The sequence below is a fragment of the Drosophila santomea genome, chromosome 2R (genome assembly GCF_016746245.2).
Source record: "Drosophila santomea strain STO CAGO 1482 chromosome 2R, Prin_Dsan_1.1, whole genome shotgun sequence".
In the NCBI taxonomy this organism is placed as follows: Eukaryota; Metazoa; Arthropoda; class Insecta; order Diptera; family Drosophilidae; genus Drosophila; species Drosophila santomea.
The window spans coordinates 15,594,744-15,622,726 of NC_053017.2; the positions used below are offsets into that span (position 1 = coordinate 15,594,744).

A 27,983-nucleotide genomic window follows, 5' to 3' on the forward strand; every position below is an offset into this window, starting at 1 on the left:
CGATTGTTATGTGCAGTGCTCAGAGACTCAAATATACACATTCAACTTATTTAAAAAATAAAAAATGACTACCACTCAGGAAATATTAATCGCCATCGCGGGTATTCGGGATCAGCGGCGCATAGAAGATCTCTATGAGGCGAAAAACACGTCGCACTTTGGGGAGAAGGAAACGCCGCCACTGGACACTCTATTCTTTAGAAACCAGGCGCAGCGATTGATTGTCTATAACAAACAGGAGTTTCACCTGCTGCTGGCCTACGCCGAGTTTGCCAACCATCCAAATATTCCGGTGCTAACCAGTGATCTGTGGCTCCACTGGCTGAATGTTCGCTTTTGGTAAGCTTTTCCAAATTCCAAGACTCTCTGATATATGTACATATCCGATCCAATAGCTTAGATCTTCCCATCACGCTGCTCAACGCAATATTCTTCAACTTCTTCATCTGCAAGGATGGCCATCCGCAAATGCTGAAGAAGGTCATCTTGGAGGTCTTCTACACGGAGCACTTGGTCAACTATATGCTTGTGGTGAAGCCCCCCGATAGTCAGCCAGGCCAATACGATGCCATTCAGGCCTTTGGCACGACCTTCTACCCAAAGTACTCGAAGGTCTCGGAGCAGAAGCATCTGCCAGCGGTCATCGTCATCAAACGGCGCAACACCATGCCAGTTTTGTCCTTTCGCAAGGCGCTGTAAGTTCCAAAGCTCCTCAAAATCTTGTATTCCCTCTCCTCATCTACATAACCTTCCAGACCCGAGGACAATGACGATATTGTCGAAATGATTGATTCCGAGGATCCGGAACTGCGCAAAAAGCACGGCGACTTTTACATCGCCGAGCATCTGCTGAATGCGGAAGGTACCGATCATAACGATAAGATCATAATAGCTGAGGTGCGTTGTTCTATTTCCCATCCCTCGAAACTTACTTTAGAGACAGGTTTCAGTTCGAGGAGGAGATCGCCGATAACGTCAAGGGAGCTGGCCTTATGTGGCTATCCCAATCCCTGGACATCGAGGTGCTGGCCACCAACTATCACTTCGAGCGTTTGGGCAACTTGGTGCGCTACACGCCGGGTTTTAAACACGCCCATGTGGAATTCGAGGTGATGTGAGTGATTGGAAAGGACATCTTCGTATATATGTTACATTTTGATTTAGCTCAGTAGATCACAAGTCGTATAAGGAGTTGTTCACAAGAAAACAAATGGAAGAAAGATATAAAACGCAGGTAAGTCTAATTAACGAAGATGAACAGCCTGCGGCGCGGAATATTTTATTCAAAAAGTACAAGCACATTTACGAGGGTGAGTTACTTGGCGTTACGAGGGTTTCTATACTAAAATCACTAATATATTGGCAGAACTTCGCAAGGGAGTGTACTATATGACAGCGTATCAGGACAAACTGGAGATCTGCTTCGATTTGCCAGAGGGCGAGAGCTTGACGAGCGAAAATCGACTGCAGTGCTTGGCAAAGGCCTCCAATGGATTCCTGCTGAAGATGTTCCAGCTGCATCCACTGGTGCGCTACGAGTACACATTCTACTCCCTGTCTGCCATGTTCAGCGCCTTTCCGGAGCACGATTACTGTGTGACCCTGGTGCCGGTCAACGTCTCCACGAGTCCTTGCCAGCGGGAACTGCTCCGTTTCTTTTTGGTAAGTGTTTTCAGGGAAGTTTGAAATTCCGATGGAATTTCCTTGATTCTCAATCCTCAGCCAGTTGCCCATCGTCCGAGCAGCACCGTTTCCGAGAACCTGTTCGTTGCCCATCGAAGTACACTGTTTGGGGAACTCCGCGTCCATCGATTCGAAAGCCAGGAGATCGATGAAATCAGAATCTTGATAAGCAAGCAGACGCGCAAAAGGGAAAGCATGTCCGAGGATGAGGATAATAACGTGCTCGACGACTACACCGAGGACGTTCTGGTCATATTTGAGTTCATCATTAAGGATATCCTTGAGAATCCCATGAGTGAACTGACCTGTTTCACCATTCGCTGTGGTCAATCGAAGAAGCACACCGACTGCCCGTTGGTTGGCTTTCTAATACTCAGGTGGGATTGAGACTCGTCTAATATGTATTCTACATAACAAACTTATGTTTCTATTTAGTCCCTTTTTGGTATATGACGATATAAGCAAGGTGTTCATGATGCCTAGAGACCAGTTTACGCTGACGCACAAACGAGGCGAGATTGTCATGTTTAGGCTGCATCCATTTTTCCAGATGTGGTGCAACCCGATCCTACGCACAGTGGCCTTGTACGATAACTACCGAGAGCTGTACTACATACACTTCTTTAGTGTGGGTTAACTATCATCCAGCAGTTGTACAAAATGTGAGCGTATCTGAGAGGGTTCCTTTGATTTCCAGGGTATCTCGCTGCCCAACGATCTGATGTACAACATGATGCCGGTTGAGCCGCGCCGCATGAAGAAGAATCTGTTCAACTACAAGTGCGTCTCCTTCAGGCGCCGCGTGGCAGTGGGAAAAATGTCCCAAAGTGCCAACATCGATATCTGCACCAGCCGCATGCGACTCTTTTGCCACAATCTGCAGCCCACAATGCACATGGGTGGCAAGAGTTCCCTGGTCATCGTCGGCTTTTCGGCCACGAGTATGGCCTTTCTGCGCACCGTCATCTTCGCTTGGAATTCAAAGGAGTAAGTAGTTATTCTACCTATAGTTCCTTTGATAGCTTTGTATCTCATCCAACGCCTAACAGTTTGATTAATTATAAGAAGTACAACTGCCTGCCCATGGTGGACATCACGGTTCTGGTGGGACATGGAGTTGTGGAATCGGCCTATGATTGCGACTTTTCGTGCAACTACTGCGCGAATGGCAGGAACTGCTATGTGGACACTGGCAACGTGAATCCTTTCGTGCGGGACACCATGCAGCGGATGGATGTGAGGCATTGGGTGCGTTTCGTCTCCGGAACTATGAAAAGTATAAAGAGGTGGGTGGTGACTACATTACACTAGAGTTACTCTCTTACTCTCCACTCTTATATCTCAATGTTCTGTTTTTTTTTCAGACAAGAAAAGGTGCTGGAGCTGTCGGATGGCTGTCATCTGTACTACGAGAAGCTGGTGCTGATGGCTGCCACAAGGTTTGGCTTTGAGGACAAGGAATTTAAGGGGCATCCGATACCCATCAACTATGTGGTCAACAATCATCGCCTGGACAGGATTATCTTCTACCACAAAGTGCGTGAGATGGTCGAGTTGATGGACTCGTACAACATTATAGTCTACGGATACAATTTGTGCATATACGAGTGCATTCACTTCTTGGTCACACATGGTTGCAAGGCCCAGAACATCACATATGTGCAGCCTCACGTGCCGATGATAAATGAGGAAATTGGCAATCCCGAATTGGATTGTCGTTTGGATCCGATTATCTTGGATATGGTAGCTGATTTGGGCGTCACGATATACTTATCGACCGACTACAGCCAGTTTATATTGAGTCAAGATAATATGAATATCGAGAAGGTGGAGCTGGTCATGCATCCATCTAATAAAAAGATCGTGCTGGACTGCGAACTCTTTGTCAACTACAATGTGAATACCATTAGTTCGGCTCTGGAGAATGGTGAGGCACATCAGCATATCCATTCGTACCGATTTTAATTTTTAGTTTTTTACCAGTTCTCACTGATGCAGGAATTGAGGTAATGGAAAGGAGGATCGTGGTCAATTCGCGATATTGCACAAATGATCGCAATATATTCGCCGCTGGTAGAAATATAATCATGATACCGAAACCCAACTTTCAGTACACCCACTGCAGTCCGCAAGAAATGGCCGAAAAAGTGAGTTTTCAATTAAAGTTACATAGTATATATATAATATAGTATATACAATCTGAGCTTACTTAGTTGGCCTACGAATTGAACATGGTGAAGCTGGTGATGCAGTCGCGATACTCTAAGCCATACATGTTCACGGGAATCCTGCCAATGGGCTATCAGATCATCAAGTTCACGCAACCAAAGCCACTACTTATAGGCCAACTGCCGATTGAATTTTCCGAGACCTTGACTACCTACGATGATGGCGACTTTTGCCGCATTCGACTCAACAAGAAGCTGATTGTCATAGAGATTGTCTGCGTCACCAAGAAGGTAAACAGTAATTTCAATTGCTCAGTTAGTTTATAACATTTTTGCAGCCGAAGAGACTGTACTTCATGGAGTACTTTTGTGGCAAACACGCGATGCTCCTCAACGATCTGCGCGGTCGCTTTCAGTCAGGTTGGATACAGAACTTCCTGGAGTTCTTTAAACAACCCTGGACGGAGCTGCTGATGCACGATAGGTTCGAGGATCTGCAGTTGAAGAACCGCAGACTTCTGCTCTCCATGCTGCTGATGAACAACAAGGATAATCCCAGGAGCAGTCTGGAGAACACGCAGCGACAAAAGCTGGAGGAAAATGTGATCGACTTTGTGCGCACCTATCGCAAGGATTTCACACACGAATTTGCGCTGCCAGAGGATTGGGGTGTCTTTAATCTATAAGTGCTACAAAATGGGTAAAGAGAATAATAATGAACGGAGATTTGTATTTATATGTGTATTTTGTATTGCATACAATGCCAAATAATTAAACCAATTGCAAGTTTTTACATTGCTCAACATATTACAACTATAAATAATCAAAAGCGAAAGCTTTTGCTTTGCGATTAGCCTAAAGATGATTTGTTATTCGGTTCATTCTGTGTTTTTTTTAGTTAGCTAGCTCGATTAGTATAACATGTTACTCATTAGGGCTCTTCTCTCGTTGTTAGCTTAATTAAACATACATATATAGTATACTACAAGGTTACGGCTTTCTTTTCTAGAGGGGAGAACAAGTGGAGGCACGCCGTCGACATGGATGGCGCCTAATGGGCAGCGGACTGAGGCCACTGGGGAAGACGATGACATGGTGGTTGAGCTGGCCTCATATGCCCTGTAAGTACCGCCGTAACTCCTCCTCAGTGTCGAAGATCATGACGGGGAACGGCGATCCTGGCACGAATTCGCCCGCCCATTTCACCTCAACGCGATAGTCGCCCGGTTCGGTTGGATCGTACTGCAGATTTATGCGGAATATGGTTAGTTATCTGTTGCTCCAGCGACATATAGCAGAACCTTACCTTGCACAGGATGGTGCGATCCTTCTGACTCTCACGCTGCATCTCCACGCGGAAGGCTCCTTTCGGTCCGCGGACCCTAACTGTCAGCTGACCAGCTCCAGCTCCTCGGGTGTCGCAGATGAAGCGCGACTGGAAGGTGGCCAGCACGCCGTGCTCGATGCCAGGTCCATAAACGCGGACCTATTTGATAAGAAATACCTAAAGCATCTGTTATGGAAAGATCTGTGTGTCAACCCACCTTACTGGCGTCCGGTGCACCGGCCACCTTCAGGGCAAATGGCGAGCCGGGAACATTTTGTCCGCCGTACTTGATGGTCAGCAGATGGCGACCTGGTTCCTGGGGCTTGATGTTCAGGGTGAATGTGGCATCGCCATGATCGTATAGCTCACAGTAGGCCACTTTACGAACACCAGCACAATGGGCGGTGAGTTCGCCGGGTCCTGCTCGCCTGGTGTCTATCCAGGACTTAATGTCCTTGCCCACAATACCATGACGCAGTCCCTCGCCGGAGGCTATCACCTTGGTGGCATCCATCGAAGAGCCCACTGCCACCGTAAGCGGACATCCCTTGACCAAACGACCGTTCCACTTGACAGATAGATTTAGAGTGCCAGTTGTGGACTTCAGCGGAGTATAGGAGGCCAGCCAGATGTTCTCGCTTGGTCTCGGTTGCGCCAGACTCACTGGCAGCGATGTGCTGTCCTGGCTGGTGAGGATCACCTCCGGCCTGCCAGCCGGCGCATTGGAGGCATCGATCGTGAAGTGGGCAGCCTCGCCAGCCTGAGCTGCAGCCAGACCGCGACCCATTAGCTGAACCTTATCCGCCGCCTGTTGACCTGTGACGAAGGCACTCCTGGGGCACTGGGTGATGGTCAGGCCGCTCCAGGTCAAATCCAAGTCATGCTCGCCGGCGGCCAGGCTCTCGCCCGTGATGTTAAGGCACATCTTGCCGTCGACCAACTTGTCCACCGGTATTTCGATGCCATCGATGCTGCAAACCAGTTTGCCCGGTCCCGCGTTCTCCACATCGAAAACAATGCGAGCGGGCAGAATCAGTCGGCCATCGTGATCAACGAGGGTGCCCCAACCACCCACCGGTGTCACCTTGTTCGATTCCACGCAACTGATGTGCCACGGCGATCCCGGCAAGCTTCCGCGGTTCGGACAGCTGGCGCGTATCTCGTATTTGCCCACGGACAGAATTGTGTACGAGATGCGCCACTCATTGTTGCCCAGTGCCTTGATCTTGGGCTCTATCCGCTCACCATACTCGTCCAATCGTTCGATCTGCACATTCGGCGCAATGGGGCAGTAGACCACGAAGGATGCCTCCTTGTTCCGGTGGCACACCTCCAGTCCGTGTCCAGCTGCACGGGCGTCATTCCGGACGCCACTGGACGAGGCGGTAAAGTTCAGCGGCGAGCTGGGAATCGTCTCGCCTCCGTACATAAGGGTCAGCTTGTAGTTGCCCGGCTGCGAGGGCACAAACTCCACGTTGTAGACGCCATCCGATTGCTCGCTAATCAGCACGGGAATGCTCTGATTGCTGGGCGAGATGGCGAAAGCCTCCAGTTCAGCGGTTCCGGCATTATCCGTGCGTACTGTGAAACTATTTGGACTGTGTAGGGCCAGTGGTTCCTTGGTGACCCCTTGTGTGCTGACCTTGCTGCTGTCAAAGGATTCACACGTAAATGGACTGCCGGGCAGGGGCTTCGATTGGTGGAGTACCTCTGCAAGGAAATCAAACGGATTAGAAACTCAGTCTGGAGAAAGCAGTGAAAGCGCTGACTTACCAATGACACACTGTCCGGGCTTGTTGATGGTGAACTCCGCCTGCAGGTGTCCGTTCTTGGTCTGATAACATCGCACCGGTAGAGCTTGTCCGCCTGGTCCGGACACCACCACATCGAACTCCCTGGCTGGCCTCTTGACTGTGTCGATGGCAAAGGAAGTGGTCTTGCCCACTCGCGACTGATACAAGCCCAGTCCACTGACGCTGATCTCCTTGCCAGCACTGGCGGGCAGCACACTGATCTCCAGCGGTTTCAGCGAAATGGGCACTTCGTTGAAGAGGATGCTGATCTTGTGTGGAGCCACACGCGTGGGCTGGTAAACTATCTCATACACTCCAGTTTTGCTTGGTCCGCGAATGGTGTGCGGCACTTCGGTGGCGCCACAACGCACCAAAGCCGAAAGGTCACCCTGGCCAGCTTCGTTTAAGGACACACCAATGCTGGCAGGACGATGGCAGAAGGCCTCGCTCACCTCGGTGATCTTCACCAGCGTGGGATCAAAGACGCACAAAGTGCGCGATCCAATGTGCTGACGGGTCTCCCGATCTATAAAGCGCAAGGTGTAGTTGCCGGTCATGTGGGTCCGGAACTCGGCCGTCTGCCGGTTAATCGAGTACGGAACCGACTTCTGATCCGGCGAGAATATCTCAACGATCTGATCATCCGCTGGAAAATCAATGGCCGCCAAACTACCGATCTGAATATGCTGCGTGTGCTGCTGAATGTCCACGCGGAAGGGACTCCCATCCACGGCCACCTCGTTGAAGGTGATGTTCACGTAGTGGGGTTCCGTGCTCTGGGGCACAAAGGTCACGTCGTACAGACCACGGGCACAGGCCACCACCTCTGCCTTGACGGTGCTGCTGTCGGTGGACACCACCAGCTCCAGGGTTCCTTCTCCAGCGCCGGCAGCGTCAACGCTGAAGGTGACTGGAACGCCCAGGTTGGCCGGTCCATACTGCTGCTCCAGTCCACTGATGCTCACCCTGGAGACGTCGAACACGTTGCAGCTGAAGGGTGATCCGTTGATGTGCTGATCGTTGGCTGTCACACTGATCAGGTGGCGACCCACGGTGGTGGGGCGGAATGAGGCGGAGTAACTGCCTCCGTCGTGCTGGCTCAACTGGCAGTGCTCATTGTCGCCCGATGGCGAGGTCACAAAGATCTGCGGCTCCACGCCCTCAAAGCCCTCCAGCTCAAAGGTGTTGTCCATCTTGACGGCCGCCTGCTTCAGGCATTCTCCCATGGCCATGGCCCGTGGCAATCCCATCGAGGGCGAAGCGGCGGCAGCGGCGATGTGACAGCTGAATGGTGAACCCGGCACCGGATGTCCATTGAATCGCACCGACAGCGAGTGGGTGGCCGCCTCCGTGGGCTTGAAGTTCACCTTGAACCGGGCATTGCCCTCGGATTGGACAAAGTTGGGCACGTTCTTGCCATTGACGGCCACAATAATCTCCAGATTGCCGGCACCCGCCTGCGATGCATTGATCCCGAAGCTCACACTCTTGTTGACCACGCCAGCACGGATATCCGTGACTATCACCTTCTCGGCGGAGTAGGCCTTCAGCAGGAAGGGACTGCCCTCCACATGACCACCGCCCGGCAGACGAACCTCCACCGAGTGATCGCCTACTTCCATGGGCTCGAATTTGACATTGTAGCCGAGGGTGGACGAACCGAGTGGGTCAATCTTCACGGGCACACTCCGCCTGGCAGGACCAAGTACCTCGACCGTCGGCTTGGTGTCCGACTCCACGACGAACTCAAACAGTCGACCCACGCTGACCTTGTCCATGGTCTCCGGCGACTGGATGCGAGCGGCAGCTGCCACACGGCAGGTGAACGGGGATCCCGGTACATCCTGGCTATTGAAGCGCAGCTCCACGGTGTGACTCTCCGCCTCGCGCGGCGTGAAGCTGATGGCATAGGTGTGCTGACCCTGGGCTTGGGCTGAGGTCGGTACCCGGCCGCCGTTGACGGTCACCTCCAGGTTGCCGGGCCCGGCCTGGGATGTCTCCACCAGGAATGTGACTGCCTTGCCCACCGTGCCACTGCTCACATTCTTCACCTTGATGGCGCTGACATCGTAGACCTAAATTGGCATTTGGATTTACATACATGCCAGATCGATATGATTCGGTACCTACCTTGGCTGCATATGGACTTCCGGCGGTGGGTAATCCGTTGACCGTGACATTGACCCGATGCTCACCCACGACTCTGGGCACGAACTCCGCCTTGAAGACGCCATCGGCGGACTGATGCACTTGCGCCGGAACCGATTGGCCAGCTGGTCCTGATTTGGCCAACGATTGGCGTTCGTTGTTGTTTTTTGTTTGTTTGTTTGTTTGTTTATCATTTCGATTGGATTTTAGTATTGATTAATTATTGCGTGTTTGATTTGATTTTGATTTTGATTTTCAGTTGCGACGCGGCCGGAAACGAGTTTGAGATTGATTTCGTTTGTTTGTTTTGTTGAAATTCGATAATTGGGCAACGATTCAGTTGGGTCAGATGTGTGTGTTGGGTTAGTGTTTAGTTTCAGTTTTCAATCGCGGATGAAGCGCAAAAATTTGGAAAAATGTTCACTTGATTAGTCATTTTAATCTTTAATCTTTAAAATGGGTAGTTTTTGGATAGTCGGGAAACTGTTTGTGATTAGTCGTGTTTTTTAGATTAGTTCGAGTCATTTACTTGGAGTGCGGTTAGTTTGATTGATTAACTATTGTATTGAGTGTGCCAGAAAGGGTTAGTAAGTAAACTGATATGTAGGGCAGGGGTCAGAGACAATATGGTCTAGATTATCTATAGATATAAGTAGAGCAATCCCAAGTGGATCTGTACACTGCATACAGAGCACTATGAACGAGCCTGCTGGATATACTTGTACAACCTATTGAGTTTGTTTTAAACCATTTTCTTTATTTTCATTCGAGTAATTCTACACATTAATCAGTATGAAACAAATTAGTAAACAATCGGACATTAGTAAATACTTTGTTTGTTATTGTCTTGGCATTTGGAGACTCATTCTGGGGTTATTTTGTGGTTCGGACTGTTAGCGAGTATATATACACCTGGGGGATAGTATATATATCTATATATTTGTTTGGGGAGAGCACGGAGACTACACCCTCGTTTAATAGTATAGGTAATATAAGTATATGCATAGATTTATATATATTCTAGTACAAAAGTTTTCGCCGTCCTGAAATATAATACAGATACAAAAGTGAGCAACATTATTACAAAAGGACATATAATTACAAACAAAGGTAAGACACAATCATAAATGCACACAAAACACACAGGACACTAGTAAGCTGGCACTACATGAATAATAGCAACTATATATGGGGCTAAGATTCCATAACTGGCATATTTGCATAAATTCTAAGACTTCAGAATACCCAATACAAAACCCGCACGCATTGGTTTACAGTCGAACTTTCCTAAGAAACCATAGTACTTAGATATATGCATGTCCCTATCAATAAGAAAAATTAAATATCTTTAAGGTTTAAGTAGCCTGTGGGATCATCTTTTTCTTGAATTTATACAATAAGGAAACCTGCAAACACAAAAAAAAACTACATTAAAACTTGTTATGCGACACATACTCGTACACTAAGCTGAAGCTCTTTAATCGAAGTTCGACTGTAAAAGCAAATGATGCATGTGCAACATAATTACAAAAGCACACAGAAACTACACGACAAGGCTGCGCATCTAATAAATCCAGTATCTAAGTGCAGCATCTTGGCTTTGGACTCTGCTGGGATTCTGCTGTTGACTTCAACCACATGTGGGTCTGGTGAATGGAGGTGGTGAAAAGTGGGGCGTGGCATGCTTGGGAATTTCCACAACGATTTCCGCTCATACAAATTGCCTGTACAAGTTTTGGTGCGTGAGCTGTGAGCTGTGAGCTGTGAGAGTGGGTGTGATGCGGATACAGATACCGGTGCATATACAAATACAGATACGTGTTGCAGATACGAGTTGCAGATACGAGTTGCAGATACGAGTTACAGATACAGTTACAGATACGGTTACTGCTACCATATACGGATATGTTTATGCAAATGGATCCAATCGAATGCGAGCAGTACGCTTAGCAGACACAAACAATAAGCCAATCGAGCAATTAATTTACGAGCCTTACAACTAAAACCAATGCACAAAAACACATAAAGGGAGGGGCGGAATGAAGGAGAATCTGGGGGGGGGGCAGATAAGCCCACACAAACAGATGACTTTTGGTTAGCTGAGGTGGGATTTTTGGGGCCCAAGGAGCACTCCACTGGCCACCGGTGCCTACATACCTTCCACGTTCACCTCGATGTCCTCCAAACGGCCGCCATTGTGATTGATTACAAAAGAATTGGTCTGGTGCACGGGTCCTGGGCCACCCAAGGACACCTGGGGCCCGGCCACGCCCCCACTGATGCCGACCGTAATCGGACAGCCGGGCACGGGCATTTTGTTGAATGACACGTTGATCGTGTGCTCGCACGACTCCGTGGGCACAAAGGATACCGAAAATCTGAAAGAAAAGATACAAAATGTTAAATCGCAACCACAATATTTAAGGGAAGTTTAATAAATTGCAACAGAATAAAAGATACCCCTTAAACACTTATACACAATACTGTATGCATGTAGCTCTCATTAAAGCTATTAAATATAAACGTTCCAAATGTAGAAGAATAATAATTTTGATAACTGAATAGAAAATTTGGTACTTATACCAATTTAAGCAATTATAGTAATAAGAAAATAACAAAAGCGCAATAAAAAAAGGAAACTAATCAAATTATCTTCATCAGAGACGAACATAATTTCACTCGAATACGAATAGCAAATAAATGAAAGTTTAAACTGCCACAAATAATTAATTTGGTCAATTAAAATCAGTGGACTCACCTTGCACTGCCTTGCGGATGCACCTGCGTGGGAATGTTCTGTCCCTTGGCCGAAATCGTGATCTCCAGGTTGCCCTCACCGGCATCGCCCGCATCCACGGTGAACTGCACCGGTCGTCCCATGGTTCCCCGCGAGACGCTGCCCACCACCACCTTGCTGGCATCGTATGACTTGGCCAGGAAGGGGGTGCCCTGGACGGCGAATCCGTTGTACTCGACGTTGATCGAATGGCCACCGACGGTGGTGGGCGTGAACTCGGCGGTGAAGCCAGCGTGGATATCTCCGGTCACCCGGACGGGCAACTCGCCCTGGGGACCGCGCACACTGACGGCCAGCTCGGCAGCTCCACCTCCGCTCACGGTGATGTGAAAGGAGGAGGGCCGATTGACCGGGATCAGCTCCAGATTGGTGAGATTGAGGAGCACTCGCGAGGTGTCCGCCACGGCGCAGACAAAGGGACAGCCGCGCACCGTTTCGCCATTGAACTTGATGTCAATCAGATGGGACTTGGCCTGCTCCGGCGTGAAGGAGACCAGACAGCGACCGCCGCCGACCACCTGGACATGATTGGGCACCTCGCCCTCATTGATGGATATCTCCAGCTGGCCCTCGCCGGCGGCGCTGGCATCCACACGGAATTGGCACGGCTGGCCGACCACGCCGCCATTCACCTCCGTCACCTGGATCAGGCTGGAGTCGTAGACCTTGGCGATCAGCGGGCCGCCAGCGATCTTCGTGCCGTTGATGGACGCATCGATCACGTGGGTGCCCACCTCGGTGGGCACGAACTCGATGCGAGCAGCACCATTTGCCGCCTCATGGGTGACTCTGGCGTTCAGCTTTGACTTGCTAGGAGTCAAAACCGTCGCCACGCACTCGCCCTTACTCAGGCTTTGTCCAGGAGGCGGCAGTATCTCAAAAACCGCCGGCGTATTGGCGGGTACCAGGCGCGTCGATTCGCCCAGAGCGGTCAGGCCGGGTGAGGACATGATTTCAGCGTGCCACGGTGAACCTGTAATGAGTCAATCGATTATTATCTGGAAAGCCATAAAGATTGCTTGGCAAATTGCATTTTAAGGAGCTAACTTAACGAGCAGCGTAGAAAATAACGATGTTTGACCCCAAAAGGAACTGTGTGCATCTGCAACTTAGGTAATTCAAACGAAGTGCTTCAAGATAATTTACTACTACTCCCCAGTTTGATACACTAAAATTGGTTTCTATCTGGCTACACTTTACAAACCCAACCAAAACTTTACAACCCAACCTCGCATTCTTTAGTTGACAAGGTTTCCGCTGCGACTTTGCATTGTTTCTCGCTGCGTCTCATTATAATTGTCGCAATCTCAATCTGTGCCGCCTCGTTGCCGGCGACAAGTGCGTATCTGTATCTCTAGCTCTGACTCTTTGTATCTGTATCTGTATCTGAATGCGAATCTGGAGCTGGCGCTGGAGCTGCGTATCTGTGCCTCTACTTTCCTCATCAATGGGGCAGCATAGTTTAAGCATTAAGTGTGACTGGTGGTTCAGGAATGTTTCGAAATGAGCCCGAAAGCATCATTAAATCGTTTCGAGGAGCCGCAATCGAGTGGCTCCAAAGCCAATTTGCGATGGTGGGGCAGATTGGCAATTGGCTCGTTAAACGCTCGCTTATTTGTTGGCACTCGCATCTCCCTACTCACAACTTACAGCACATTTTTATTGGACATGGTCGTCTCTTTTTTTTTTTAGCATTTTTTTATGTGTTTGTTGCCTGGCGCTCAAATTTACTTTTGTTTGCAACTTTCCATGCATTTCTCTTTTAGCAATTGTTGCACTTTTCCTTTTAGTGCTCGTTTGCACTTGCTGCTGTATTGCTGTATTTTATGGCTTTCCATGAAAATCGCTGAAACGGTCAGTTGCCAGTTCAATGGAAAAAACGTCGAGTTGCAGCACTGTCACACAGCTCAAACTTGCTTCGATTTGTGTTCTCCAGCGCTGCTCGACGCGACTTTTCTTTCCCTGGGAAAACTTCAGCTCCATCACAAAAACTCAAATTGAAAAAGAAAACAAACACTTTTCTATTTGCCCGAGCTGTGAGAATCTACCAGTGGCACTGGCACTCTTGCCATCCTCTAGCACTTTGGCGCAAAACACTTTTCGTAACTGTTTTTCTGAACGTTTGTGTTTGTTGTCGGTATTCTACCAATTGGGGCCATCATTAATCAGTTATCGCACTCTCGCAACTCTGCGGCCAGAGTTTTGCCAGCGGCTATGCTAAAAAAAGATACAGTTAGGCGACCGGCAATCCAAAGAGTCCAACGCACCCGACAAAAGTTGGTCGACTTCCTTGCGCTGCGAGGCAAGTTGTAAATTGGTAGTATGCGAATAGCAAGTGGCTAGAGCAACTGCAATTCGACCAAATAAAAAGCGGCCTTTTGCCTTTTTTTTTGCCGCATTTTGCCGCTTTTTGCCGTTTTTCTGGCCGGTTTCCCAGCTGGAGTGCTAATCGCAGCGCTGAATTATTGCCTGGCGGTAGGAGAACAAGTGCAGGTATGCGGCATCTAACGCTGTTATTCAATCTGCATAGGCATCCGCTGAGTAGCAACTACATACATATATACACTCAACTAAAAGCCTTTCACAATAAACTCTACTGCTAACTTGCAGCCTATGAGAGAGTTACAGCTCGTTTCATTTTGAGCTTAAGTTCGTATATGTTGTCAACAAGTTTAGTTGAGTAGATACATATATCTTAGAAAGCCATCTTCGATGATATCACAAGGTATGTGTGTTTCTTTCAGTGCACACACTTGTGTGTTACTTTTGTGCCTGCGGTTACGTGACTAACCGCAAAAGCCCGTTAGATGGCCTGCAGCTGTCGCAGAGTTCTGAATCTAAATCTGATTCTCATTTATATTCGGATTCTAATGCCCAAACTGAGCCCCAAACGGAGCTCCAAACTGAACCCCAAACGGAGCTCCAAACTGAACCCCAAACTGAACCTGAACGTTACGACAAACTATTTATCGAATGTTACAAAGGAGGATTTACGTTTTGGGTGCTGGAGACTGAGGAGCAATGCTGTGGACAGTGCAAGATGAAGATGGCTGGGTAATCAAAATCCAAAATTCTTTTGTCGTTGATCTGCAGAATCAACAATCGAATCACAATCGCTGGCGGCACGTCTGAACTTGAAAGAGGTGAAGATTATTTCGTGTAGCGATTATGTCAGCGCGTTGTAAATTATTTATTTATGTGTGCATTTTTTGTTTTGGAGCTGCAATCTGAATTTCAACAAGACAACAACGATTAAGCGAAAACGCTTATAAGAATTTGCGGAGCGTTGCACAAAATGACATCGCGGCACGACCACGATTCGGCGCACGTTTTAATCGCGTTTTTACCACACGACACTAGTTTTTTTTAGTTATTTATATATTTATAATCACTTGAGTTGAACTCCGGCTCTCTGTGCTTTTTGGGGGGTTAAATGGGGTATATGGGGTTAAAGGGGCGCGTCGAAAACCAGTTTAATGCTGCTGCCTTTCGACAATTTTCGTTATTAAATTATGCACAAGCCAGACGGGCTGGCAGTTTCACTTTGAATCATAAAAATCCCAAACAGCCGAACTGAGCCGAGCGGAGCTGGAAGTGGGAATGTGTGCCAATATGCTGAGCGGAAATGGCCAAAAGCGGCGGGTAAAAGCCGCTAAAGGAGGCTAATTCCGAGGCAATGGAGTTGAAGAGAGAGGTGTGGCCGCCACTCATTGTTAAACATATAAAAAAAAAGAAACGAAACGAAACGAGACGACGAAATGCGGCCAAACGAAATCGAAATGTTTGCTCACGATGCCTAAACTTTGGCTATAGGTACAGGTATATGCATATATTTCGTGAGCATCAAAATCGGTGGAAAGTGGTAGACGTGGACGTGGCCAAGAAATCGCAATCTGGCTCGCAGATCTGGCGCGCCCTCCATACCAAAGCAACGTACATACATATGTACCTGCTCACCTGACTGACAACCTATCCCAACGGGTTTTCGGCTGCAGCAGGAGCAGATATTTGATTTCCGCCCAAGCGGACAGATATATGGATGTATATAGATACACAATGCACTGGCATGCAACAAGTGCGCCTTGAACCACATACAGCAACAACAACAGCAACAGCAGGAACAACAACGGCATGCCGCGGATGTATCTGTGTATCTGTATCTTGGCCAAGAGTGCAAGTTGCAGTTGGCAAACCAAGATGGCTGCCCCCTTTGTCACTGCGGAAAATGGCTAATGAAAATGCCATTGCAATGCGGAGACAGTTTTCCTTGCATTATGAATTCAGCTTGGCCAAAACACTTAGCCTCGTGCAAACGAAAACGCTGCCAGTTCGCCGTTGAGTCGAAATATTTCCAGCTTAAAGGTTCATTAAACTGGTTTTTGTTCGCACAAGAGACCCCGAAACAAAAAAAAAACAGAGAGTGGAGGGGCGCATATTAGCATATTTCTTTGGCTTAGAAATCTCAGACACGGAATCTTTTCGATTCGCTTCACATTCCGGCAGTCCAATAAATCGTTCTATAGTATTCATCTTTTTCCTATTTGTTGGTATTTACGCGTGGGGATTAGAGTTTCGTGTTTAACACGACAGTTGTTCACTTTTATCGAATTCTCCGCTAGTCGCAATCACAATCACAAATTCGGTGCGTTTTTCTTGCCAATTTTCCTGGCGTTTTGCGAACCGCGTTGCCGCCGACGTGTCAGTTTCGTTTGGAGCGCGATCTTCGACTGCCAACGCGACTCTCGATGGCTGCGATGGTTACCTCAGCTCGCAAACCCGTCGAGCAGGTAAATCCGATCGCAGAGCGCACCGGAGCGTAAGCCGCCCGGAGATTGCGGCAGGTGAGCACAGGTGAGCTGAGGTGAGCTCGACTGAGAGCCACTGAGAGTGAGAGACTCAGAGAGCGACTCACGCGATGGGAATTCGCCGCACAGTGGGCAGATAGCTCGTTAAAATATCTCAACACCAGCGAAAGATACATATATTCTAGATCAGGATCACTATCTCTTTATTTGTATTTCTTAAACTACATGCTCCACTCAAGAGGAAGAACCAGTAAGTTGTTCCTAACTTAGAATATGCCCAGAATATGTGTTCCCAAGTGGGATGCCCTTATAAGTAACTAAGCCACCTAACAGACACCCCCACAACTCGCTGAATAATCTTGATAATCGAACTTAGACTCACCTGGAACGGTTTCGCCATTGAAGGTGATCTGCACCGTGTGCGTTCCATGTTCGTGGGGCGTGAAGCTGGCAATGAACCTCTGTCCACCCAGCGAGCGGACCGAGGAGGTGACACGCCCGCCATTGACCAGGATCTCCAGATTGCCGGAGCCCGCCCTCGAGCCATCGATCTCGAACTCGACGGGCCGTCCAATCGAGCCATTCGGTATATCCTGCACTCGAATGGCCCGCGCACCAGTGGCATTGCCGTCTATGGGTCGAAATCTGGAGAGGGAGCTGTATCCGTAACCAGGCGCGGAGCCATGACCGTTGCTCTCGGTGACCACATGCTCGCTGGATTCCTTGACGGTTTTCGTGTATCCACCGGACTTGTCCGTATAGGTATTGTTCGAATGTGACTTGACTGTAATGGCACTGGGTCTGAAAGACAATATTTTTGGATTTTATTAGATTGGAGTTACTTTAAAAAGTTATCGCCATTGTGCTCACTTGTAGCGCTCTCCATCATCGGGGGAGTCACGGCGATAGTCCGACTGATGCTGCTGCTGTTTGTGCAGGGCGAACTTGTTGTACTGGGTGTTCCGGTGCGTCTCGTGATCCAAATCCGGCCGGTTGTACTGCAGTTCCGTGTTCAGCTGCTTCTCGGTCATGTTCGCCAGCGATTCGAGCGAATTGTGCGAGAGCATGTGCTTCGTCTTGTTGATGACATCCCAGCTGTCCCGCCTGGCGGTGGCCGGCTTCATCGAGGACACCCTCACATTGGAGGAGTGGTCGATGCGTGGCTCCGGCGATCCGGCACGACGCAGTCGCTCGGCAGTTCCGTACAGCGAGGGACTGGCGCGAATATTCGAATCGGTCACATAGTTCGAGGTGGACTTGTACGTGGATGACTTCTCTACGGTACGCGACGACTCGTAACCATTCTGGTAATCAAAAGACAGGATTAGTTTAGGAATCTTACTAAAGATGTTTGTTTACTCTACCTTACTGACGGGACTGGTCAGGGGACTACCCATCCGGTGAGTGGCCGTGGTGATATAGGCGCTATTGGGCGAATAACGTTGCACGGGCGAAACGGAGGCGTGCCGCGGACTGCTGGTGATGTTCCGCGTGGAACTCTCGTACTGATTGGACGTCTTGATGGTCAACGGACTGTGGGTGTGCACCTCGCTGGATCGAGTCTGTCGAAAGTGAAACTAATATTACCATATGTTTGCCACAAGTGAATCAATCACACAAAAGCAGACAATAGTTAATCGTTGGATAACTTTCTTTTTTGGGATAAGCAAATCGAAACAACAAAAATTTAGTTACATTGAGTGTGGGACTAGGTATTGGACTAAGCGATCTGGTCAGGGTACTGGTGGCCAGCTGCTGGTGTCGCTGCTGGAAGCTGCTGCTGCTGCTGCTCATGGTATTGCTGGTGCTGGTCAGCTCGCGCTCCTCGCGCGGTGGCGTCAACTTGGGCTTGGTCACTCCACGCCTCTGGCTGTACAGCTCGTTCTCCTTGTCGTAGTAGTAGTCGTTCTTCGTGGAGCTGCTGTTCGAGGTCTTCGAGTCCCGTCTTCCGTTCAGGCTTTCCGTATACAGATCGGCGGAGTTTAGGTACTTGACCGTGGGAGAACCACTAACTGGTGGCGGAGCTGGCGGCGGAGTGGCGTGGTTCTCCTGTCGAAGGTAGGTGTCAGTGTGTGTGTGTGTTTGGGGACCGGACCAAGGATGCAGGTGTGTACATGTGGGTGTGTGTGTATGTGTTAGCCAGAACATTCAATTTTGATGGGTTTGGGTGATGTGGAGGTGGAGGTGGAGAAATATCCCATGCCGCATGCCTGCTCCCCTGACTGCAACTTACCTCGCTCTCCCGCTTATAGTACCTGGAACTCGAACTGTGGTAGTCGGTGGTGTCCAGCTTGGGCGAATACTGCGGCGAGTAGCTGTTGGTCCTCTCGGCCGTGTTGTGCCTGGACAGCGAGGAGTTGCGGTAGTCATTGTGCCGGGTATTCGTAGTCGAGACGAAGTGCATCGAGGGACTCTCCGAGCGGTGCTTGCTGTCGTGCAGCGGACTGCTGCGCGTTTTGCCCGATCTTCCCTTGGTGCCCACACGCATGCTGCAATTCGAGATAGGACACCATTGAAATATGTATCTTTAAGTCAGGTGATTGGATGTACTCACATGAAGGGCGAACCCTTGACATCGTAGCCATTGAAGTAGATGTACACGCGGTACTTTCCATTCTGCCTGGGCATAAAGGTCACCCGGTACTTGTTCTCCACGATCTTCTCCACCGAACAGACCAGCGAATGCTTGTCGTGCACTATGTCCACGTGCAGTTCGCCAGACACACCCACTCCACGGGCATCCACCTCGAAGGTGTGAGCCCTCAGCGGCATGGCTCCATCCAGCCCGTGGACCGAGACTCCAGATGCATCGAACACGGCACAGGTGAAGGGTCCGCCCTGGATGTGGCGACCCTGGTAGGTGATGGCTATCTCCCAGATACCCGCCTCGTCCGGCTTGAATATGGCACTGTGTCCCTCGTCGATCTTCTTCAGCGGGCAGTTGTGCGAGATGCCCGTGGGCGAGACCGCCGTGACCAGGATGTCCTCCGTCTTGGGCGCACCGGTGGCATTGACCAGCACCTCGACGAGACTGCCCAAGGCACAGGGCGCCATTCCCGGTGGTGCCACCTGCAATAGGCGGGGCAGCGCACGGAAGAAGTGTCCGCCCAGGCTGTCCTCGCCGATCTCCACCACAATCTCGTGCATCCCATAGCGCTCCGGCACAAAGACTCCTTCGCCGTGGGCATTCAGCCGCACGGGCTGGCCCGGCTGTCCGGACGGAGGAACCACGTGGCAGCGCACAGAGCTGAGGCTTATGTCCCGGGACATTACGTCGATGCGGAAGTGGGTCTGCGTGTGAAGCGGACATTAAACATTAACGCGCTGCACTTGACAGATTGTATAGCTATACAGTTAGGGGTAAAATATGTGACCCGACTAGAATACATAGTTTTTGTGAGCTATCTTTCTTGTTATTAAAACTTGGAACTCTTGGAACTGTGTTTGCTATCTTTCTTGTAATTAAAACTTGGAACTCTTGGAACTGTGTTTGGAAATTATACAAGTTGTTTAAATGCTTCTAGTCCTGGGTGCACTATTATTCTGCCGCCTGCTGTACACGCATATAAGCTGCACTCACCGGTTCGCCCACCCGACCGGATGTGCTCTCCAGGTAAACGCTGACCAGGTCGGAGAGCGGCGGCTTCGGCGGCACCCACTGCAGGTGGGCCGCGTAGGCCATGATGCCCAGGTGCTCCACTTCCGGGTTGGCCATGTCCTTGGCCGTCAGGATGGGCTGCACGCCCAGTCGGGCGCCCGCGTCCACCGCCTTCCGTATGTTGTTCTCGTAGTGGAAGGGATCGGTGCTGAGCTTTTCCGGTGCTGGCGCCGAGCCACCCAGTCCCTTAATAATTTCGCACATGACGCGTCCATCGTTCCAGTCGGTCTGCGAAATGAAAGTGCCATTATGGGATGCGATTGTTATTGGTTGGAAAAATACGCGAATTAATATGTATTTATGTTCGTTTTAATGCAATTGCTGCAGCTGTACATTAACTTTTGTACAGCGGCTTAAAAGGTCACATTTAAATGCGGTGAAAACGCGTGTAAACCCATAAGAGTTTATACCAACAGATGGTGGCTTTATATTTAACTACTGAATTAATACTCATAGTTTTTGTAAGGATATAAACTCACGGTAAAGTTCTTTACAGGGTCCTTGACCTGCGTATTCACCCATCGCATGGTGGCATTGTAGCCAGGACCACCGGGCTTCATGAAGTACGAGAGGTACGTCATGCCGGATAACTCATCCAGCCAGGGTGAGGCCAGGTACTCCGGCTCCAGGACCTTGGGCACTCCAAACTCGCGCTGGGCCAAGTCCATGGTTTGGGTGCAGTTGCGCACACTCTGGCTGGGATCGAGACTCCGCCAGTGCGGGAACAAGCCCGGCTGGCAGTAGTCCAGCAGAGCCGCCAGATTGACGCCACTATTCCAATCGGTGGTCAGATTGGTGATCCTGCAGTCCGGCAATGCGGCCTGCAGCCAGGCCAACATCAGTTTGCGTGGCGGGAACTTGCTTCTGCCGATCTGATAGCGCACGATGAGCGACCAGATCAGTCCCAGGATCAGCTTTATGTTCCCATTGACGATGTCCACGTTGCCGATGTTCACCAGCTTGATGTGGTCCGCCTCGATGGACTTCAGCGCCGTGGTGGCGTTCTCCAGATAATGATGCTGATTCGCGGGTCGGCGATTCCACGAGGGTTTCAGTGGACGCGTCTGCAGGTTCTCCACAAGGGCGCACAGACAGGTGCCATCGCAGAAATCGGTGGCCCAGTCATGCACCTGAAAGACAATGGAAATTAGCATAAACCTTTTTCGTATCATTAGAAACAGTAATGGGAAAGTTTGTGGCAAGTAATTAGATTACTGGCAGTGCACCATAATTGGTTTATTTAATTATAATTGCATTTAATGTGGAATTGGCTCTTTAGCGAATTTGCCAAATGTATTTATATTATATTGGTTTATTTAATTGCAATTGGATTTAGTGAGAAATTAGCTCTTTACGGCCTAGCGAATTTGCCGAAGGTAGTTTTACATTATCCAATCTATATCTTTTTAATTTTAAAGAGTATGCTAACCAATGCTAACTTAAAAATGTTCGATAAAAGAGATTTTTAATCTTTATTTAATGACTGTAGCTACAGCTGCGATTACTGGACTTGCTATAGTACCTACATACATATGTACATAAATAATTCCCAATGGAGATTAGCAAATGTGCGAAACGCCCATCACGTCTGTGCAAATGCAAGAAGGTCGCTTGACTGGCAGCCTTCCTAATGAGCAATCAACGCCCCTTCCGCAAACTGGTGGCCCACTTTGCAAGGTGAACCGCTTGCTCGGAACTGGGAGCATGGAGCTCGGAGCTCGGTAGCTCAGCACATGGCACATGGAGCTCGGACTTGGACTGCAGCTTGGGCATGGGAACCCAAGAGGTACACTGCTCCGCAGTGAGCGGCTTTCTCCGCCCGGGTGCAACCAATTGTGCGCGATTTTAAGCATTTGACATAAAGCTTTTTATCTGGCTGCTGTCGGCGTTCAACTGGGGGAACTCAACAATAAAATATATTTAAAAAAAAGAAGAAAAAACTGGAGAACTGGGTACGGAGACAATCGCGTGTCTGTTGCTGTTTGTTTGTACCTAGGAAAATATTCATTGGATGCCATAAAAATCTCACATCGCACATAACATACTGGCATAGTGGCTCCATGGCTCTCTAACAAGCTGCCGCAGGTTGTTATTTGTCGCTGCTGGTTATTCTGCTCTTAAATTTTTAAGATTCCTTCGCTTTTACGATATGAACTCGAGTTGCGTTGCGAGTGAGGTTGCGTTTTCACCTGACAAAATACGTGCACTTTTATTTGCATATAAAGCTTTGCTTTGTGCCAGAAAATGTCTAGTCATTCTAGCACAGTTTTATGGTGGCCATTATATTGAGATACCTAAGGCAACTGTTGCTTTGAATATTTTTTTTTATTCGTGTATCTGCCATCAAAGCATTTCCCTTTGTTTGCGCATGCATTTGTCATACAACAAAGTTGATTGCAATATTATTTGTCGCACACGCATGAGCTAGAATTGTAAACTTGGATGACTCGTTTTGGTTTGGTGACCCAAATAGACGGCAGCCAGGTCACAATTAGCGCTCTTTACTTGTGGGGCTCTTCAGCCTTGCTCATCAAGCGAAAAAGTTGAAAAAACTTCAAAAATAATACCCCGAAAATTATACACAAAACTGGGCAAGATCGCGCACAAAAGCTTTAGCTTGTTTTGTGTTTTGTATATTGTAACTGCTAATGGGAACTCGATGCGTTGGCCTTGGCATTCAACCGGCCAAATATGGTGGCTTCAGGTCGTTCAGTGCGTTTCGTGTGAGAAAATCCGTCACTCAGTCCGAGTGACAGTACAAAAGTCCCTGGACAAAATGCAATGCATTGTTGGCAGTGGATAAAGTCAGAGTGAGTACACTTGGCTTTATTGTACATGTAATTGTCGATGCTGCCATTGAAGTTCCAGATCTGCGTGGGCGATTGAGCCGAGCTTTATGAGCCCGGCCTTTTAGGGAAACTCGCGGAAGAGCTCGTAGCCCCAGTTTATGATGGGGATTTATACATTTACGGGTTCTGTCACCATTCAAAGAGCTCGTTATGCGTTTAAATTTAGCTTAAACTCGATGAACTTCGAAAACCTTGATTCAAAAGGTAATCGTAAATGTGACATATAATAATCGTACAGTTTGCTCATTTCCTAGTTAAAATTCCAGATCTAAATGTTTTGTATTTCACGTTTAGATTCTCAGGCCCTGCTTCATCGATAGTTCTACGAATTCCGTATTCAACGGAGCCGGCCCATTGATTGGGTAATTGTTTTTTTGCGCTTGATCGATCAGACATTCAGTCGGCAGACATTATTCACTCGGTTAGAAAGTGTTGCATAATCGCACAGTGAGTGGATCGGAATGTATCTATATCTATATCTATATCTACATACCATATATCTATATCTATGGCTTAACTCACCTGCATTCCCGTCTCGCGCAAATGCTCGTTGACCCAGTTGCGGAATGTATTCGCCTGGATCTCCACCCAGAGATCCTCGTTGCCCCGGATGTTCATGCCCTTGGCGGCGGTGCCCTCGGGACTCCGGGCCACCAGACCCGCGTGGGTGATCTTCTGCGTTTCGGTGGTGCCATCGGAGTTGTGCTTGAGCAGCCCCGCATGCGTCACCTTGGCGCCTTTTATGTCCTTGACGTCCATCTTCACTGCACGTCACTGCACTTCACCTGCGACTCGCACATACATATGTACGCATGCAACTCGCGTTCGAACACTGATCGGGAGAAATGGTTAAGTGAAAAACTGTTGATCGATTCTAGTTGCAGCTACTAGCTATGCTATTCAGTCTCTGTTTCGGTTTCGGTTTCGATTTCGATTTCGGTTTCAGTATCAGTTTTAGTTTCGTTTGCACGCGCTCGCGGCCCGAAGCGAACTGGAACTGCGCCTAGCTGGTCGATCTGGGCGGCTCTGCGCTCTCTTGGCCTGGCCAAAACAAACGATGACGTCATGGCCAAAGCTCAAAGCTCCAGAGAGCAGCAGGAGAATTTACAAAAAAACAACAAAAATAATATATATGCGGGGGGTTTCGCCAGCGAATGTGTGTGTGCGTTTGTGTGCGAATATCTCTGAATCTGGCTATAAAGCAAAACTGGTTTCGTCGCTTCCAAGCCAAAACGAAGCGAGCGAAAAGGAAAATTGAATACAAAAATAACAAAAAGGCAAAATAATAAAAAAATAAAAAGAGTCTGTAAAATAACAGAAATCACTTAGTTTGGAATTTCGCCGCGGCAACAAAAAGCAAAAAAGCAAAAAAAGCGAGCAGATCTGGTGGGCAGCACTGTGGATGCCAGTGGATGTCGTGAATGTTGCTGTTCGAGCAAGTCTTTCACAAAACGTTAGAAGGCCAACATGTGTGTAAACGTGGGAGCCAACCCAGAAGATAATGGCCGTAATCACAGCAATGAAATCTGCCACGATCAATTGTCAATTGTTCGCCCGTTTTCACTTGTCGCACTTTTACTCAAACAATTTGTGCAAACCGAAAGTTGGCCGTCTGAATGGCCTTTTTGGCATTTTTCCACACCACACCACACCACACCGCATCGCGTCGCAAAGACAACGAGGCGTCAAATGACCGTCTAACCAACTTAATTATAGGAAATCCGGTTGCGTTTCCAACAAGTCAGTTGCCACAGCTCGCATATATCATAGCACGTCCAGTTCTGAGCGAGGCTGGTATGCAGATTTCAAATACAAATACTATTTATTGGCAAACACTTTTCGGAGAGGTGAACAGCTCTGGGATGACATCACTCATCACTTGCTCAGCACAGCGATGAGTTGTGGCTTGAGCACTTTTTTAACGCCTCTACAGCAGAATACAGAGCGAGAAAAAATGGCTGACTAGTATTACAGGAGATCTAGTAACTCTTCAAATGAATTACCCTTAAAACATCAATTAACTGCTTAAGTAGCCAGCTTCAACCAAACTTGTACTTTATAATTTGTATTTATTTTAAGCAGAGATGTCATTGTGTTGTGTCTTTGTGTTTTTTTCTCAGTGACAAAACTGCGTGGCTTGGATGGAATAAATTAACCGGCGGGGACAGCAAAAAGTGGAAATTAATGAATTGCTCCTCCGACTTATGAGTGATCCCGTGGCTGATGTCATTTACTGACACTTGACATTGGCAATGAACCTAATTAGTTGCACTCGCCAGCGGCGTGGAATGAGCCACACTCCTTCTCAGTGAGTTCTATAGATTCAGCTGGCGGCAAGGTCATGGGAATGGTCATGATAATGGTATTGGGGGATGGGGAATGGTAATGGGAATGGGAATGACCAATCCGCTGTGTAGTTTACTCAGTTGGTCAGCAGGTAAATATCGAAAGTGTTGTCGTGACTCTAAATGGCAGAAGAGGGCCAGCTAGCACACCTAGTTTAGGGCATTACGTAATGGCCAAAATTTCCCACTTTGAATGGGCAAATGTGTGTTGTGCCAACGTATCGTTGGCTACATATCGGTGTATCTATATCACAGAATGCGATGTGCACGTAGGTGTCTGGCATTTTTTACACTTTTCGATTTGTTCGCTGTCCGAATATACATTCGTATATACTTATTTCGCTTTTTGCCTTGCCAACCCACACGGCCAGCCAAATCTCGTAGTCGTCGTCATCGGGACAGCCACCCACATGGTTTCATGGTTTGTTGGTTCAACGCCTCGTTCTAGACGTGGGTGCGATTTCAAGTTTGATTTGTGCCAAAACCGTGTACCAAATGGCCATTGATTTCTCAATGATTCTGTAGTGGCTGCCTAGCTACAACTCGGCTTGGAACTGAGCTGTGGGAATATATTTGGTTAAATGTTCTATGACAACGTCATTAACTTTGAAATATATGAGATTAACTGGAGTGGAGGTGAAGCCCATAATTATGGTGATTGATGGTTACGGAATTTACTGCGAACAACATTCGTAGTTTCAAAGATGATCTTTGAAAAATAAATGAAGATTGTGCTATTTAATCTCTTTATTTTCTTTACAAACTCCGTTTTCTGTTACAATATAAACAGACAGAATTACTTTGGTCTGGTATTTACAACTCAGTTGGACACAAGCCAACTTTTGTTTGGGTTCTCTGCCAAAAGACACTACACTGGTACTGGTATGAGTAGATTTAAGATTATTTCCTTTTCAGATCGAATGAACTTTAACGACTAGGAGTGGGCTATTACATATTCCACTTCCTGTCGACCCAATGCGATTGTAACACTTGCCACGCCTCACAGTTAAAAATGATGGCCTATTAGCGCACGCTTCTATAGCGAGTAAGCGTTTATTTTTGGCATCATTTTTATGGCGGTTCGTCATAAATAGAAAACACTCCAAGCGATGTGCGCACACATACGCACAGTGCTCTTTTTGAGGCACTGCCAAGTTTGTGTCTTCAGTCTTTTGATTAATGCCGTTAGGCGTCGCCAAAGCGCAACCAAGCCAAACCTTCTTGGTTCGTATGAATGAGTATGAATGAGTGTGTGTGTTCTTTTGTTTTTTTTATATTTAATTTTTGCTCATTACTCTGCCTCGTTTATTCGCCTAAAAGCGGCAGCAATTACAATTGAAAATGGCTTTTAGCCAGCATTTAAAACCAATCGAACAGCGCCAGCGGAAAAACCAGATTCATATTCAGACGCAAGCCCAGACTCAGACTCAGACTCAGACTCAAGCTCAGGCTAAGGCTCAGATTCAGATTCGCTTTCGGTTTTGGTTTTGGTTTTGGCTTTAGTTTAAGTTTTGTTTTTGTTTTCGCTTCCCCTCGCATTCGCCTATTATGCAATGGGCTAGGCCAGATATCTGAATCTGAATATCTTATAACTGCGACTTTTGGTATTTATGCTGGCGGCCAAGTCTGTTTTGTTGGTTTTTCTTCCGATTCACACGCCTCGAGGCCCGTTCACGTGTTTAGCACAAATTCCGCACAGATACAGATACACAGATACCCCCCTCTAATTTAAGCAGCAGCAACTTAAAATTAGAACAACGCTCGGCACGCAAAGCGAAAAAAAAAGATAGAAACAGACTCAAAACTAAACAGCACACAAGGCAAACGACGAACGGCGAGACACATGAAGATTCATAAAAAAAACTATGTGTAGTTAACTTTAACGTTAGACGACGGCATCAGAAGTTATTAAAAAGTCGGGGGGGGGGGGGGGGGGGGAGTAAGTAGCACACACACAGCACAGTAAAGCACAAATATGTGTGGGGGTATACACATGTAGATGAGTGTTTGTTTCCCTTTTGGCACTTGTTGCTTACACTTCGGATTTGCCTGCGAGGGGTAAACAAGTAGCAGTATAGCGATTCAATTGAAAAACACGTCCAGCGCGCACGAGTTGCTCACAACGACTGAAATTGGCAGCAAAAATTAGGCTTACGATCGGGCCAAAAGCTCCGCTGTGCTCCGCATTCGCTCTCCACTGGAAGTCTCGAGTTGGTATTCAGCTACGTCATCGTTTTTGGCCCGATCACGGCTTGTTTTGCTTGCCCGCTTTGTTGGCGCTTTTGTTTTGGGCCCCCAATTCGCTCAGGTGCCACGTTTCCGCTTAGCAAAGCGGTTAGTTGGTTCTCGAACGGAGTGCTGGAGTGTCGGAGTGTTGGCCTAATGGACTCGACTGCTCTCAACCAGCTTG

General features: G+C 48.1%; 2 protein-coding genes across 10 annotated transcripts; one reads left to right on the forward strand and one right to left on the reverse strand.

Annotated features, from left to right (window-relative positions):
- The first annotated feature begins 64 nt into the window (after positions 1-64).
- LOC120446442 (cilia- and flagella-associated protein 61) lies at positions 65-4,565 on the forward strand. Of its 4 annotated transcripts, XM_039627419.2 has the most exons (14): positions 65-339; positions 396-695; positions 756-897; positions 951-1,114; positions 1,165-1,310; positions 1,367-1,662; positions 1,723-2,060; positions 2,119-2,311; positions 2,381-2,670; positions 2,733-2,969; positions 3,048-3,610; positions 3,667-3,830; positions 3,897-4,142; positions 4,190-4,565. In XM_039627419.2, exons 1-14 carry the CDS (start codon positions 65-67, stop codon positions 4,535-4,537), a joined length of 3,702 nt encoding a protein of 1,233 aa, XP_039483353.1. In that variant the 3' UTR covers positions 4,538-4,565. The 4 variants fall into 4 exon arrangements, with proteins under 4 accessions (XP_039483353.1, XP_039483354.1, XP_039483355.1 ...); XM_039627420.2 differs by lacking the exons at positions 65-339; positions 396-695; positions 756-897 and having other exon boundaries at positions 961-1,109; XM_039627421.2 differs by lacking the exons at positions 65-339; positions 396-695; positions 756-897 and having other exon boundaries at positions 986-1,114; positions 1,173-1,310.
- A 12-nt stretch (positions 4,566-4,577) lies between these two features.
- LOC120446440 (filamin-C) lies at positions 4,578-27,692 on the reverse strand. Of its 6 annotated transcripts, XM_039627411.1 has the most exons (17): positions 27,610-27,692; positions 23,751-24,060; positions 20,859-21,509; positions 20,302-20,607; positions 19,276-20,012; positions 18,955-19,210; positions 18,417-18,770; positions 18,086-18,283; positions 17,592-18,025; positions 17,104-17,522; positions 11,878-12,889; positions 11,277-11,497; positions 9,102-9,250; positions 6,952-9,046; positions 5,396-6,888; positions 5,158-5,337; positions 4,578-5,093 (listed from the first exon to the last, which is right to left on the reverse strand). In XM_039627411.1, exons 2-17 carry the CDS (start codon positions 23,985-23,987, stop codon positions 4,962-4,964), a joined length of 8,874 nt encoding a protein of 2,957 aa, XP_039483345.1. In that variant the 5' UTR covers positions 23,988-24,060; positions 27,610-27,692; the 3' UTR covers positions 4,578-4,961. The 6 variants fall into 6 exon arrangements, with proteins under 6 accessions (XP_039483345.1, XP_039483346.1, XP_043861830.1 ...); XM_039627412.1 differs by lacking the exon at positions 27,610-27,692 and having other exon boundaries at positions 23,751-24,194; XM_044005895.1 differs by lacking the exons at positions 18,417-18,770; positions 27,610-27,692 and having other exon boundaries at positions 23,751-24,193.
- Between the last annotated feature and the right edge of the window lie 291 nt (positions 27,693-27,983).